Source organism: Cucurbitaria berberidis (genome assembly GCF_010015615.1).
Source record: "Cucurbitaria berberidis CBS 394.84 unplaced genomic scaffold K460scaffold_4, whole genome shotgun sequence".
Lineage (NCBI taxonomy): Eukaryota > Fungi > Ascomycota > Dothideomycetes > Pleosporales > Cucurbitariaceae > Cucurbitaria > Cucurbitaria berberidis.
The window spans coordinates 3,394,350-3,409,048 of NW_024468938.1; the positions used below are offsets into that span (position 1 = coordinate 3,394,350).

The window sequence follows — 14,699 nt, forward strand, 5'->3', positions numbered from 1 at the left end:
GGGCGTGATAAGTATGGGTGAGTGTGTTCCTCGTGTAACTTTCCGTAGAGCGCGCAACCTCCCTCCAAGCAGCTCGGCAAGCTTGGCTTTATGACGAAATGCCGATCGTTGTCGTTATGCGTCGGCCAGCTTGATGAACTCCGGAATGTTCACATGTGTTCTAGGAATCTATGATATAAGTGAAGTTGTGTGAGGAGAACGTGTGAGGAGCTATGGCGAGAGGGTGAGGAAAGTGTATATAGGCGTCAAGCATGGTACGGTCAATGCGACGCGTCGGCGAATATTGCCAAAAAGATCGAGAACAACTGTCCACATGATGAAGCACAGAACGCTGCATAGCCCAAACGCCGTCCATGCAAGTATGCGTGCTAGCCCAAAGAAATATTACGTTCTAGTCATAATGAGGTGGATATCTGAATCAACTTAAACAAGTACCCCGAACTCCCGGAAGCCCAAGATGGTAATGCGGTTAGGAACGCTGAAGAATGTTGCCAACGATGTCAATGTACAACCCTACCCAGGCTTGGCGTTTGTACTCCTGGTTTTTCAGTATGTGTAGCGATTTCAAGCACACTCGTTGAGCTTTCGCCACCGCCCTGTACGCTCATGCCGAGGGCTCTCCGCGCAAGTTCTTTCTGCCCGTTTGCCATGTGTTCGACAGGAGAGTGTGTTGTGTTGTGCCCGTTGGTTGGCGAGTCGTCATCTGCAACGGTTGCTGCCGGCTGCAACCACGGCACACTGGTACAACGTTGTACGAGCCGCACAGTGGTTTCGTCAACGGGTGCAAAGTGGTTACCGCTCGTGACAAGAAGATGGAAGAGTCTCAGAAGCTCTTCGCGTTTGTAATAGGGCGGCCTGCTAATCTGGCTGTTAGTCAGGATCGGATTGAGCACCCGCAGATAGGTGTGCCGCAGGGCGCTCGCAGCAGGCGATTCGTGAGGGAGGTCGATAAGGTTCCGAAGGATGACGTCGACCAAGACATGGAGATCGTTCGTGTAGAAGTACTCGGCTGTCGAAGGGTTTCCAAAGATAAGATATAGGACTTTGAGAATCAATAGCTGAAGGGATGTCTCCGACTCCCGGTTCAAAAGAAGGATAAGATTGCACCCGAAAGTCTTGTAAGTCATGCCATGGGTGGATATGGCTTTGATGACGCGATTGGTAACCCCAGATCGACCGTTGTTCTGCTGATTTGTAGAAGCCACCAGATATTGCTCGTTCAAAACCAGCTGCCATGCCGTTAGCTATTGCTTGGGACATCCGTACAGTCTACATACCAGAACGCGTATTACTGGGTAATGATAAGGATCTTCGGCGTCGTCGGAAACGCCTTCAATGATCCCTAGGAGGTAGATAATGAACTGATCATTAACTGCCACTATAGTGACACATCAGTCTCTGTTCTCATCTCAAGAGAGGATCGAACGGCTTCGGTATCAAACGCACAGAAATCTTCCCAAGTCAACCGCTGTATACGCGAAGACTCGTATAAAAGCTCGAGGAGCAGTTGATGCAGCCTTGTATCCTCCTGCACGGCCTGAAGCTGTACCAATTCAACGAGGCGGGGAAATGTGCCTTCGGAGTGCATCATCTCGAAAATCACATCGTCGTTGCTATTGCGACCGTCGTATAGGAGAACTGCAGCCACTACATGAAGCGTAGGGTTATCATCCTCCTGGTATCTTATCAGCCTTGCTCTTCCGCCAGTCAAAATAGCCGTGAGGTATCCATTCCACATACCTGCAAGAGGCAATATATTATCTGTCGCCGAACGTATTCCTTGTGCGCCGCGAAGAGCTCGCCCTCCAGTAGGCGAAAGACGCATTTCGCAACGCTGTAATCGGTCTGAAGGTATTCGGCTACTCGAGGTCAACTTTGCTCAGCGCAGATGGAGGTCGCAGTACATTTGTAGCTGGTGGTGACATTGAGGAAGGAGCGAAGAGAGTTGTCGATGATCTCGTGTTCCTGACAGCGCGTCGACACGATATCGTCGAGCTCTGTATAGTATGTTAGTGTGAACAAGTTGGTGGGGTTAGAGGCGCTCTCACCATCCCAGAACTGTTGCTCATTCTCGAGGTTGTACGACACCTCAAATGCCATGTCGTGGTCGCGGGTCGACTTCTACAATCATCCTCCCTAGCAATGTAGGCTACGAAAAGCTATGTTGAAGGCGCAAGTAGGTTGTTGGTGTTCAGTTGTTGCGCATCAACACCCCACGGAGTTGCCGAGAATTCGCCGGCATTAGTGCGTCACCGCCGAATTTCAGGTATAGTCATTCACGTGCACATAATAGGAGCCAACCCTGAGTATAACAACGGAATCATTTGAATCGCTCAAACTTGATCATAGCAGTTCTGCTACCCTACTTGAAACAATGTAACGCACCAAAACATATATCGAGTGTGACAGGTCTACTAAACGGCAGCCGCGGGCTACACCTGTGGCAATTGCTTTCAAGGCCATAGACCAGTCTACCTCTCAAACTACACATGGCTAGTCACTTCCCATGATCTAGAATCGAGATTGTACATGACATGGTATATAGGGACGCATACTCTCCACCTTGGCCTTCAGATCCTTGACTTCACCTTCCAACTTCTTAGCTTGAGTCTCTGCTACAGTTCTCATGGTACGAGCATGACGCCAGTCAAAGTCCGCCTCGGCCAAACATGCTGATAGTTCCGTGTTCTTGTCTTGCAAACCTTGGATTGTTTTGTTCTTCGTCGCCATCTGTTTGTCCTTGCTAGCCGATACTTCCTGACAAAAAGAAAGTCTAGTCTGCAAATCTTCGTGATCTTTGAGAAGAGGTCGCATGGCCATCGTATTAACTGCCAGATCGAAGAAGAAGTCTTTGGGTAGACAGGAGGGTTCCGCGATCTTGGAATTTTGGTCACCGAAGGTAGTGTAGAGGTGAACGAGCAGAACACGAGCGGGGCTGCCTTCGGGAGTACCGTCGTAAATGATTTGGATACACGCGGGGCCTGGATAGTGAAAGGTTTTATTAGTAGCAGAAGGCTCCTTGGACCTAGCAAGCATTGCGGCGAGAACAAGTTCCTTGGTAATGTCGTCCATAAGCATCTCGGCAAGGACGTAGAGCTTGCTAAGCGCAGTGTATTGGCAGAACTCGGTAGTAGTTGACTCTATTTCCTTCGTTGGCAGTACTTTGGTCTAGGGCGAGTCGTAAGTGGTCGTCCGCTTCGTAGAGGAACCTGAGCTTAAATATAGGAGTTCGAGGTAGAGCTCGAAAACTGCAGGCTCTTCTTTAGCCAGCGTAACCTTGTGCTCCTCGCCCTCCTTCCAGTTCTCCTTCATTGCGTTCTCGAAGAACTCACTGCGTGGACAGATGAGAGCTTCGTGAACGAAGAAGTCCTTCGCCTCGGGGTGTTCGCCGACGATAACGCGGATGGCAGGTGAGTTGATATATCTGTGCGGTCAGCTTCGAGAGCGTTGAATGGCGATAAGATCAGACCTTCCCAACTGCGCTGGATCGCGGAACCCGGACATCTTTAGTTGAAACCATTGCTCTGGGGTGACGACGAGTAGTGGATCAAGAAGAAATATCTAGGTAGCGGAAGCTATTTAAGTATTGGAAGGGCCTGTCTGGGGCTTTTTGGTTTCCCTGCGCAGAGCTTTAAGCTCCTGCGGGCACTTGAGTAAGCTCGATGTTATACATTCAGTGAAAGACTGAGTGCTTGCGACTCAAAGAAACCGAACGGAATCAGACGTGCTATAACTACAATTGGACGCATTCATACTCTATGCTTTCAAGAAGTATGGCATGTAAGTCTAGAGCGTTTTCTCAGAAGCCGTAACAAACAGTGACTGTGAGTCTCTTGACGATGCATTCCCATCCGGGATACTGGATTGGTTAGTTCCGTTTTCACTCTCTTGAATCGAAGCGATATAATGATGTACGAACCTTGGCCCGGGCCCAGACGAGGATCCTATCACCATCTGTTAGCGCTTGCAGGAAGCCTTTCCCCGTGCCAGCTCCCTCACTATTCCCCCCGCTCCCATCTTCGGCCCAAACTACGTGATATCTTTGACGGCTAGCAGTAACGCGATTACCCTGTAAGTACCACGCGAGGTCACCCTCTCCATCTTGTGGCCCTTGAAATGCATCCTCTGGTCGGCTGACTAGAAAGCAGCCACGACCCGCCATATGCCTGTGAAAGCCAAGGGGATTGCAAACAAGGGGGTCCATCAGACCCAGATCAGGTATGTGAATACTTCTGTTCGTCTCATTACGGAGTATGGACACTTCAAGCCACGAATAGGTGTCGTAAGTGTGGGCCAAGTTGTTCGAAGACACCCAGCCCTGGTCATTGCTGATGATGTCGAACTGGACGGCCCTGATCTTGAACCGCTCACCACTTGCGCGAATGCTGTTGACAGTGGGGTTGTTGAAGACGCCGACTTCGAGGCAAAGGGCTGCTCTTGGTGCTGTAGCCTGTATACGATCAAAGCTGGACTTGAGCGTATAAGTCGGCCAGTAGCTTGCATAATCTAAAATGTCGAGAACAAGCTCCGTGGGGAGGTGCAAGGCCTTGAGTAAAGCCCGGGCGCGACAAACATCTTCGTAGGTGGGTGTGGTGAACGGGGCTGCGGGCTGCGGTTGACCTCGAAGCCTGTCGAATGACGGTAGGAACTGCGTTATGCTGGACAGGAAGCTCATGGCGATAGAGGTTCTAGGTGTCGAGATCTAAATGTGCTGGTTGATTGTAATAAATTTGCTATCGAATTGAAGAATGATGCTAGTTGAACCAGCGATCCATGGGTGCACCTGGCATGGCTGAGTGAGCCGGAGCCCTAACCGCCACCGGGCTCCTAAGCGATTGGCATGGGTTAGTCCAGCAGTCTGAAGCCAGAGAGCGATGACGTTGAGCGTGTCATGAATGGCCAGTGAATGTCTCGTAGCGTCACTGCCCTAGGTACACCCGTATACTGCTTGCCCTTGCGTGCTGATAGTCATTGCTGCTGATGGCGATGGGCATATATGCTTTATTGGGTCTGCACCTGCAGCGAATCAGACCCCCGCAGGTCAGCTTCCGCGCTGCCCAAGTGGGCTGTAGTCTTCCCGGAGAGCTCCCCCACACCTCATACCACTCCACATTGATCGCGAAAGAAGGGTACTGTCTGACTAACAACTCATCTACAACACCATTATTTAGCATCTTCCTCTTCGCATTGACGTCCACCAGCACACCAAAACATTTCGCGAACCACCACCAGCAAGCATTCCTGCCTGGTGCACCCCGCACCTCAACAAACCCTCCACCGCGATGGCAGACCACGCGGAGCCTGCAAACGGGAAGAAAGGCGCTCCTGTCCCTATAAACACGTCTCCACTACAATCCCTCAGCAATTCCGTCTCTTCATTGAGCCGCTCGCCCCCAGCAGCCCTCAAAATGGCCTCTAGTCCTGGCCCGCATTCATCCCACCGCTCGAGCTTCGCAGAGCACATGCGCGGGGCACCTACCTCTCCACGCGCGTCACGACAGCCATCCCTCACGCAACAAGCATTGCAGGATCTACTCAACAACCCGCCAACCAAAGGCGGTGATCCCAAATTCCATGGGCGTGACTGGAAGACGGTTACCCTAGGGGAGATTGTTGACCCAAGTCTGGTGAGGTTTGCCGAGTACGACACTAGCGTTGAGGATGCTACAAGTGTGAGTTCCTTTCTCACCCGCAAGCAACAGAGCAGAGCTGACAAGCACAGCTACTGGTCAAACACGGCGCCCCCAATGTCATCCTGCTCCGCGAAGATGCGAACACGCGCCACGCGACCGGAACCTTTGATTACAGCGACCTGAACGCATACCTGCTCCTCGTAGTCGGCCTTGCACATCCAGACCAAGAAGACACAGCATCCTTTGACGAGCTTGCAAGGAAGGGGCGAGAAGGGAAGCCCATCCCACTCCGAGACGTGAAAGAGGTTGGCAACAAAAAGGAGCCTCTGATCACGCTTCCTGACACGGCAGACCTCAAAAAGGCCATAGAGGTGTTTGGTAGTGGCGTGCACAGAGTATTAGTCGCGGAAGACGGCACGACCAATGTCATTGGAGTGCTCACACAGTTGAGATTGGTCAAGTTCTTCTGGGAGAACCAACAGAGCTTCCCGGCTGTGAATCAGTTGTACCCGCAACTAATCAAAGATTTGAGCCTTGGGTCGAACAACGTCTTGGCCATCAAGTAAGCACTCGACAGGTACAGGAAGAGCACATGGAGCTAACTGAACATTTAGCGGTGACGCGCCTTTGGCTTCGGCGCTGGAGCTTATGAATAACGAAGGCATATCATCCCTCCCAGTTCTTGATACTTACAACAATGTCATTGGCAACATCTCACATGTTGACGTTAGGGTATGTTTGGAGGACGCTGTTTCAAACCATCGGTAACTGACCAAGCCACTACAGCTCCTTACGAAATCAACATCGCTGCCACTGCTCCGCTCGTCTTGTATCCACTTCATAACCGTCATCCTTTCCGAACGCGGCGTGACCGACGGAAAAGATTCCTTCCCTGTCTTTCACGTCAATCCCTATAGTACGCTCGCCCACACCGTGGCCAAATTAGTAGCAACCCGCTCCCACCGCATGTGGATCGTCGACACGCCCTCGCCCGCCTCCTCGGGTCCATCAACACCCGCACTCACACCCTCTGTCCTCGTTCCCCCTTCACCAATCACGCCTTTACCTGCTCTGGTATCTGGCCCCATGCCCATCAACTCTATAGCACCCACGCACCTCGCTAGTACCGGCGCCATAGCACCCGCCATATCCGCATCAGCCATCCCCGGAGCAAGCTTGTCTGGTAGACTCAGCGGTGTCATTAGCCTCACGGATATCTTGAACTTGTTCGCAAAGATAAGTGGTCTGCATCCTCATGATCCTGACGAAGCGAGGCGTGCTAGGCGTAGGTCGAGCTCGAGCAGTATGAGGCGGAGCATGGACAGCTCGCGGAGCGAGAGCGTCAGCGGAATTGCAGGACGACGGGGAAGCGTGAGTGAGAGGGAGAAGAACCTGCAAGGACTAGGAGTCTCGAGAGGACGCGGAAATGCTTGAAAGACGCAAGGTGGCAGAGAAATGGAGAGAATCAAGTACGACTAGGGGCTTTTGCAAGGACTGAAATATTGGGCTCCCCAAACATGGCGTTAAATTGAGCGTGGAGGCTATCCCTTGTTCTGAGAGAGCTGAAAGCTTCGGCGTTGGGCAAGCGCATCCATGGATTGGGATGGGAGTGATTCTGGGATTATGAGGGACGTGGCTATTACGGCATACACTTTACATCGAGTCAGACGAGGACTTTCTCAACGAGTCGATATATAGAATATCAATCTCTCTACACGCATCCTACGTAGCCTAATCCATGACAGATCGCAATGAGCTCCGGGATGTAGGACTTTGGCTAGCAGGGTTGGGTAGGTCCTACAGAAGTTTGTATATTGCTGCTGCCTGGACTTTGTATTTGACGTCATTGTCCAGGGGCGAAAATATGGTTAAAGTCGAGTTACGGTTATCCTGAGGAGAGAGTTCTGGAAAGGGCAAGTGCTGGTCTGGTCCAAAATACCGTAATTGGCCCCTTTGATCGCTAGATTATGATCAGCTGCTCTAGTATGAGTGATCCCAAGTGACGATCTGCTTCGGAAAACATGGCAATGTAGCGGTCAATTAAGCGAAGAGCAAGGCTTGGAGTCTTTCTTTCTTTCTTTGCTAGGACTATGTGGTCTTGTATATATCAATATAGCCGATAGCTCGAGGCGTGATTGATGCTACATACCGAGGGTTTTCCAAGGCGCGCTATGTGATGGAGGGTTGCACATGCAGGGGGGCGGGGTGCGGATACGAAGTATGTAAGGGATAAATGGGTCGAAAGGAGACAGAGTGGGTATTTGCGCTACTAGCCAAGTAGAGGTCTTTTAGGTGTGTATTCTGGGGCTGTTCTGATAGACGTTGACAGGCAGGTAATATTGGCTGCTCCGGGGGGTTGGCCTGCACAGTGGTTCGAAAGGGAAGTTGTTCCGGGGGTCTGACGACGGCATTCCGCACTAAGGTGCTGGAGAATGGGCATGCTCGAAACTGAGGCGCGACCCGTCGTCTCAAGCTATGCACGTCTTATGCAGCGCCTACCATGTCGAAGCGCTGATTGCCGCCAGCAAAGGTCCGCGGGCGGGGGAAGACTGAAGTGATTGATATACTGTGCCCATGTGGCAAAGAAGTGGGCGGACAGGGCCGGGGGCGTGTAACTAGTCGGCTTGTTGGCGCCTCTCCCCTGAAGCGAACAGAGGGACCAAGCGCGAGGGGCGCATCGGTACCTGATTCGCCCTGGCGGCTGCGGCACACCAGTTCTCAGGTTTCAGGAGGTGATACGAGGAGGGCCCCACGAGGAGAAAGGATGCTTTGGGGCAGCGCAGGACGACGACGACGAGTTCGGCCATGGCTTCCTTCTTATATTATCATTCAGAAGGCCATTGACTCGTGTGCTATAGCAGCCCTGGCAGGGGTCCCCCAAAAACTAGGTTTGGACCTTCTGCACGTCTATCTGAAAAAGTTCCTAGCTAGTAGGCGTTTCCAACTCTCCTGCATTGCATCCAGCGCCTCGCGTCGTTGTGTGAACGCCCTCGTCCACCTGGGCACCGCGTCTCTATTTTATATTACACTACACTACACTACACTACACTGCACTGCACACATCCTGCCATTTTACCTGCAGTTTACCTGCAGTGAGTGATCCGCAGTGGTACTCGACTAGCGAGCGCGTGGCTCGTTTTGGCTTTGTCCTGCCTACATCACCAACACCGACTGTCAGAGACCTCGGGAAGCCCCTGAAGCTCACCAGGGCCCGAGTCCCCGCCCTGCGTAGCGTCATCTTAGATTCGATCGCTGTTTCTTGCGCGTACCATGCGACAACGAGCGCCTTGATTCACCCTAGTGTCACGAGCCGAGCCCTGCTGGCTGCTGTCACCGACGGAACAGCGCGCATACGCAACAAGCACCTCCATTGCTTGCTTGCGTCCCATCCTCCACGTCTGCCAGGCCGTTCCGGAGAATGCTCCCGTACTGAAGCATCGAGCGCCACCTATCCCCAGCGGTCGAACGAATAAACCCCAAAGGCACAACACACCATGCACGACTTCACACGCCATGGCTCCCGCCCAACCACGCCAACAGGGCCCTCGAGAACACACAAGTCCAACGCGCCTATGCGCGCCCTCAACACCACGCAGCCCAAGCAGGAGACCTTCTTCGACGATGCAACGCCCGTCGATGGATCGAGTGGAAACGTCCAGGAGCTAGATCCACTGCGCGACTCCCACGACCTCTCTTTTGCCGATGGGGCCACGGTGAGGGACTCGGTGGTAGACAACATGCTGCTCTCGTTGGATCAGTTCTCCACCGGACACATGTTCAGCAACACGGGCCCCCAATACACAAACTACGGCGAAGACGAATTCTTCCTTCGAGACAATTCCTACCGGCCGCCCGGGCCACGTCACCGAGGCCACACCTACACCTCGTCGCGCTCGTCCGACTACGACCTACACCCCGAAGACCCGTCTCGATACGCTAGCCAACAGCCCCGTAGCCGGAGGAGCAATAGTAGCAACAACATTGGCACGCCAATAAGCAGAAAAGGAAGCGGAAGAGATGCGTACCCCGGCAGGCAAACCAATGCTTCGTATGGGCAGCTTCAACAAGCGGGACACCTGAGAGGCGGTGGCAAGAAAAGCAGCAAGGGCAGCGGTTCCTCGAGCATGGACTTTGGCCAGACAGGGCTCTTGGGGACACAACGCCTGGGCTTCGGAAAGCGCTCTGCCAGTTTCGATCATAGCAACGTCAGCGACCGGGGAAGGATGGCGCCTTTAAAAGTCGAGTCTGTGTTGGATAGAGGCAGGATGGCATACCAGAACTACCCGGACGATTACGATGCGGCTCCTGAGCCTACCATCCCCGCTGGTCCTCGGAGACTACAGGAACCGCAGTCGCCCAACCTATACCCCCCGCAGCCCGCGTATGCACCACCGCAAGCTCCTGCATCTCGCCGTAGGGGTAGCGTTCACTCGAACACGAGTTACAAGACGGTGCGAAGGAACAAAAGCCAACCAGCAGAAACGAACATGCGAGCTCAGGCACAAGAGTTTGTCAATGCCAGCACGTTGCGGGACTTGCCTCCCGTGCCGTCGTTCCAGGACCCTACAGCACCATCCCCAACCGTGGCCACGCGCAAGTCCCCCCTGTTCCAGTCGCAAGGCCCGGTGGTCGCTCCACCAAAAGAGAAGCCTGGGTTCTTTAGACGCGTGTTTGGCGGAGGTTCCTCCAAAGCCCAATCACAAGCCACTAATGCTCCAAATGCCCCGACTCCTTCAGAGATGGAGTCGTCTCCGGCCTCGGCCCAACAGAGGGCCCCTGAGGTCGACTCGTTGTATTCGCAAACTCGACCGCGTACCACGCCCAGCAACAATAACAATAGCCACATTGCTACTCAACTAAAATCCCTACCGAAGCCTCCCCAGACCGCTTCAGGTTCGCAGAGAGAATCGCAACCACTTGCTCCACCTGTGCTGACGAAGAAACCCTCGTCATTCTTTAGGCGGCGAAAGAAGTCCGTCTCTGAAAACACGAGGCCTCCTGTGATGGCCCTTGATTTTGCACCGCCACCCAAGCCTGTATTACCCGCGCAGCCTAGTCCGAGTGTCAGCAGTCTGCGCAAGGTTATGAACCCCTACCTGAGTGAAGCGACGCGCGCAGGTGAAAAGGAGAAATTCTACGATTCGCGAGAACAGCTGTCTGCTGAAGACGGCGGCGGTGTGAGCGATGAGCGACCCCAGGGGTTTTCGCCCGGTTACAAGCCTCACAAAGAAGCAACTGTTCGCCCGGTGAAAGCAACGTCACGTGTAGATGACCAAACGCCTCCAGCTTCACGGAACGAGCAAGTGAAGACGTGGCACTTGACCAATGCAGACAGTCCCAAGATGAAGCTGAAGGTGAAGCAGGGGAAAGCAGCCGTTGCTACTACTAGCCAGCAGGAAGATAGCTTCCTGGCCGACAGCAGCAGCGCCAATGAGGACCGCAGTGGTCGCACGACTCCGACGGGCGAGCGCAGTGGCGCCGACGAAGGGCGGAGAGCCAGCACCTGCCCCACTTGGTCGTCGCTCAACCAGTCTGGGTCAGAGGGAAGGAGCGACGGGAAGGCGAATGGCGACGGGCGGACCGAGCGACTATCGCCCAACAACCAGCCAACGTCTGGGAGCACATCTGGGTCGCCGTCGGCCTCCGAGGTCGAGGACGAAGGCTGGGTCATCACTGAAGCCACCAAAAAGGCGCCGGCGTCGATGAGCAACCCAAGTGCCGCTGCCAAACGCGTGTGGCTCGACACCACCCTCCCTGAAGACCAGCTCGATAGCACAACCGAAGACCTCAAGCTGCCGTTAGAAGGCGCGCGCGCATCTCAACAGTCGCTCGACAAAGCGACGCCGATTACCCCAAATGCAACTTCTCCCACGTCGCCCAATGACGTCTTCCACTCGGCCACAAGCCTGCCCATAGTCCAAGTCGAGAGTCGCGCTTCCACCGACACGATGCCTGCCATTATCGAGGACAGCACGTTGCTGACCGAGCCTACTGCCGCCGACCGAGAACGCGCTTTCCACATCTACAATGGCGACGATTCCTCAATCCTCAAGGCCCAAGCGGCTACGCTGCTGGGCGACGTCACCGTGGCCAGCATGCGGACTCGCAAGGCCTTCATGGACCTCTTCGACTGGACCGGCTTCACCATCCTCGCTGCTATGCGTGACATGTGCGGCAAGATTGTCCTCAAGGCGGAAACACAGCAGGTGGACCGCATCCTCATGGCCCTTTCGGAGCGTTGGTGTGAATGCAACACCACGCACGGATTCAAAGCAGTCGACGTTGTACACACTATTTGCTACTCCATCCTGCTTCTCAACACGGACCTGCATCTGGCTGATATTGAGTCGAGGATGACTCGCAGCCAGTTTGTCAGAAACACGCTTCCCACTGTTACCCGCGTATGCCAGGATGCGCTCAAGGCCTCGGGAGGCGAGACACTGCGCCCACAATCCACCCAATTCAGAAGAGGCTCTCTTCCGTGGCACGATAAATCAGAGCCAAACTCACCAAACGCCGATGCCACTGCCTTTGCAGCAGACGTGCCTGAAGAGACTACACAAGAGAGAAAATCCCGCAGTCGTCTATCAATCAGGCCGCCAGGTAGAAGCGGATCAGACGGTCTGCTTTCCTTCGAGTCCTCCACGTCCGAGTCAAACAACCTGGTCAACTCGCCATACAATGGCCCCGCACGCGGTTGGGAGTTCCAGATTGAGATTGTTCTCAAGGACTTCTATGAGTCTATTCGCAAACAGCGCCTGCCCCTCCACGGGGTTTCTGATCTTGTTGTCCACCACCAGCCATCCTCCAACAACCTCTCCGTCAGCAACATGCTACGTCGCACCCCAAGCGTTCTGAGCAAAACACCCTCTGATAACATGAGCTACCGTGGCCGATCCCAGCCCGACTTCCGCAGCGTAGGTAGCCGCTGGGCTACTAAGAATCGATCCAAGCAGCGCCTGTATCCTTCTTCTACAGTTGCATCCAGCCGAACAAGTCTAGACGATGGATCTGTCTTCAGTCCTGCTGGGTCAAGCACATGGAGTCGCTATTCATATGGCAAGACGGGAACGTCCATGTCCATGGAATCACTTGGCTCGCACTTTGCTGCCGGTGATTATCAACAGGCCATCGGGTTCGCCAATGCCCTCAGTCAAGCCATCATTCGTGAGGAAGGGATGACGATCGCCAGTGACGAAGAGTTCAGTCGTGTCGCGCCGCTCTTGGAAGACGAAACTTTGGAGCTTGTTGGAGCACCCTGGGCAAAAGAAGGCATTCTGAAGCACAAGCACCATCTCGAGTCCGTGGACAAAAAGGCCAAGGACCGGGCGTGGACCGAGTGCTTTGCTGTTGTCGAGAAGGGCTACATGCGCCTATTCTCCTTCAGCATGAACTCCAAATCAGTGCGCCACAAAAGCAAACTTCGACCGTCTGCCGGCAGTGTCGTTGGTGGCGGTAACTGGATGGACAACGCAGAGGCGCTCGGCAGTTTCCCGCTTCGACAGACGATTGCCAGTGCGCTACCACCTCCTGGATACTCGAAATCAAGACCCCATGTTTTCGCCTTGTCGCTTCCAACCGGTGCCGTTCATCTCTTCCAAGTGGGAACGCCTGACATTGTTCGCGAGTTTGTCTGTACTGCCAATTATTGGTCTGCTAGACTATCCAAGGAGCCTTTGACCGGCGGTGTTAGCAGTATGGAATATGGCTGGGGCGAGAACGTCATCAACCCAGCCTTGATCCGGCAAGACAGCGCGCCATCAGTACAAGGCCATATGCCTCGTCCTAGCGTGACGAGTTCGCTCCGTAGTTCGATGGACCATGCAACCGGTACTCCAAAGGCTAGACTCCCGGGCGACAAGGTTGTCCTCTCCGATTGGAGCCCCCCAACCTCAAGCATGATGGCGAGCAACTTGATGGAGGTGGATCAGCTAAGAGCCCTGACCGACTATGTTAAGAATATTGAGGGAGAGCTGGCGCATCACAATGAACTAAGAGCGCCTCTGCTCATCACAGTAAGTCATCTTTTCCTTAGTCGACGTACCAAAAGCTAACCCTCGCGCTCAGTTCTCTCCTCGCCATCCGAACGCGGCAAAGGCCATGGCCAATTGGGAACGCAAGTCTCAATACCTCCTCCGCGAGATTGTCAAATTCCGGACCTATATCGACACCCTCACCACAGCACAGATCCAGCAACGGAAAATCTATGCTGAGCGCGAAGCTAGTGAAGAAAAAGTTGCAGAGGTTGAGAGTGCTGTGGCGCAGCGCGCAAAGCCTGCAGAAGAAGACGGTGCGAAAGAAGCCCCGAAAGCTTCCCAGCCCGTCGCGAACCCTCCTTCCACCCCCGCTTTCCTTTTACATCCATGATGGTTGCGTCTTGCATGCACTGACGATTCTTCTTTTCTTCATGTTCAGGTCTCACACCTCTTCGGCGTACGATGCGGCGTTTACGGCTTCTCCATTCCTCGAAGTCTTGTTTGAGACAGCGCCCTCATTCGGTGGCTTGAGGCACTTTTACCCCTTGTAATACCCAAAGCTTATTTTTTGTTCTTTTTTCAGCGCACCGCATGTCACGACATGTCTCTTTTTTCTTACGATGTCGACTCGAAGCGATGACGCTTGTGGACGACTACGACTAGCATTTCAGTTGCCGAGCGCGATGGCTGAGCCACTTTACATGTCCCGACATCTCGATTATATTCACGGTTGATGATATTGCAATGGTGGAAGCGTTCTGTATTCTTGGAGGTTTATTGTCTTGTAGACATGAGAGGTCTAGATAAAGTGGGCTTTTCAGGATCTTGGAAAACTATACCCCAGGTTCAATTCCATACAGTTTAATTTTTCGATTGGACTGAGTATTCCATTGCAGACGTGGCTGCATACTAGATTCTTCCAGTTTTGGAGTTTGCATGCGAGATGGCGTAGGTAGTGTGGTGAATGAAGAGTGATTGTGCTGCATAGCTCTCAGCTCATAGCTCAGCATCATGCACTATGAAGGTCGATGTAACGCTCTCGCCACCACTTGCGCCTAGACTATGCATTTGACTAACGTCGATTACGCCT

At 53.5% G+C, this 14,699-nt stretch overlaps 5 protein-coding genes across 5 annotated transcripts; 2 read left to right on the forward strand and 3 right to left on the reverse strand.

Moving 5' to 3' along the window:
* Positions 1-15: 15 nt before the first annotated feature.
* On the reverse strand, positions 16-2,182 carry K460DRAFT_316860 (uncharacterized protein). The gene is made up of 6 exons (XM_040930344.1): positions 2,049-2,182; positions 1,905-1,997; positions 1,741-1,859; positions 1,447-1,675; positions 1,278-1,378; positions 16-1,229 (listed from the first exon to the last, which is right to left on the reverse strand). Exons 1-6 carry the CDS (start codon positions 2,098-2,100, stop codon positions 501-503), a joined length of 1,323 nt encoding a protein of 440 aa, XP_040786489.1. The 5' UTR covers positions 2,101-2,182; the 3' UTR covers positions 16-500.
* An 809-nt stretch (positions 2,183-2,991) lies between these two features.
* K460DRAFT_267613 (uncharacterized protein) lies at positions 2,992-3,423 on the reverse strand (the record flags this gene model as incomplete). The annotated part of the gene is made up of 2 exons (XM_040927527.1): positions 2,992-3,161; positions 3,210-3,423. Coding segments are annotated over 2 exons (384 nt in total), but the record flags the coding sequence as incomplete, so codon positions are not given.
* Positions 3,424-3,799: 376 nt separating this feature from the next.
* Positions 3,800-4,675, reverse strand: K460DRAFT_378961 (uncharacterized protein; the record flags this gene model as incomplete). The annotated part of the gene is made up of 2 exons (XM_040935125.1): positions 3,800-3,859; positions 3,920-4,675. 2 exons carry the CDS (start codon positions 4,673-4,675, stop codon positions 3,800-3,802), a joined length of 816 nt encoding a protein of 271 aa, XP_040786491.1.
* A 607-nt stretch (positions 4,676-5,282) lies between these two features.
* Positions 5,283-7,067, forward strand: K460DRAFT_290233 (uncharacterized protein; the record flags this gene model as incomplete). Its single annotated transcript, XM_040929185.1, has 4 exons — positions 5,283-5,672; positions 5,723-6,195; positions 6,248-6,365; positions 6,420-7,067. 4 exons carry the CDS (start codon positions 5,283-5,285, stop codon positions 7,065-7,067), a joined length of 1,629 nt encoding a protein of 542 aa, XP_040786492.1.
* Positions 7,068-8,930: 1,863 nt separating this feature from the next.
* Positions 8,931-14,341, forward strand: K460DRAFT_154313 (uncharacterized protein). The gene is made up of 2 exons (XM_040926834.1): positions 8,931-13,648; positions 13,701-14,341. Exons 1-2 carry the CDS (start codon positions 9,128-9,130, stop codon positions 13,998-14,000), a joined length of 4,821 nt encoding a protein of 1,606 aa, XP_040786493.1. The 5' UTR covers positions 8,931-9,127; the 3' UTR covers positions 14,001-14,341.
* Positions 14,342-14,699: the final 358 nt, after the last annotated feature.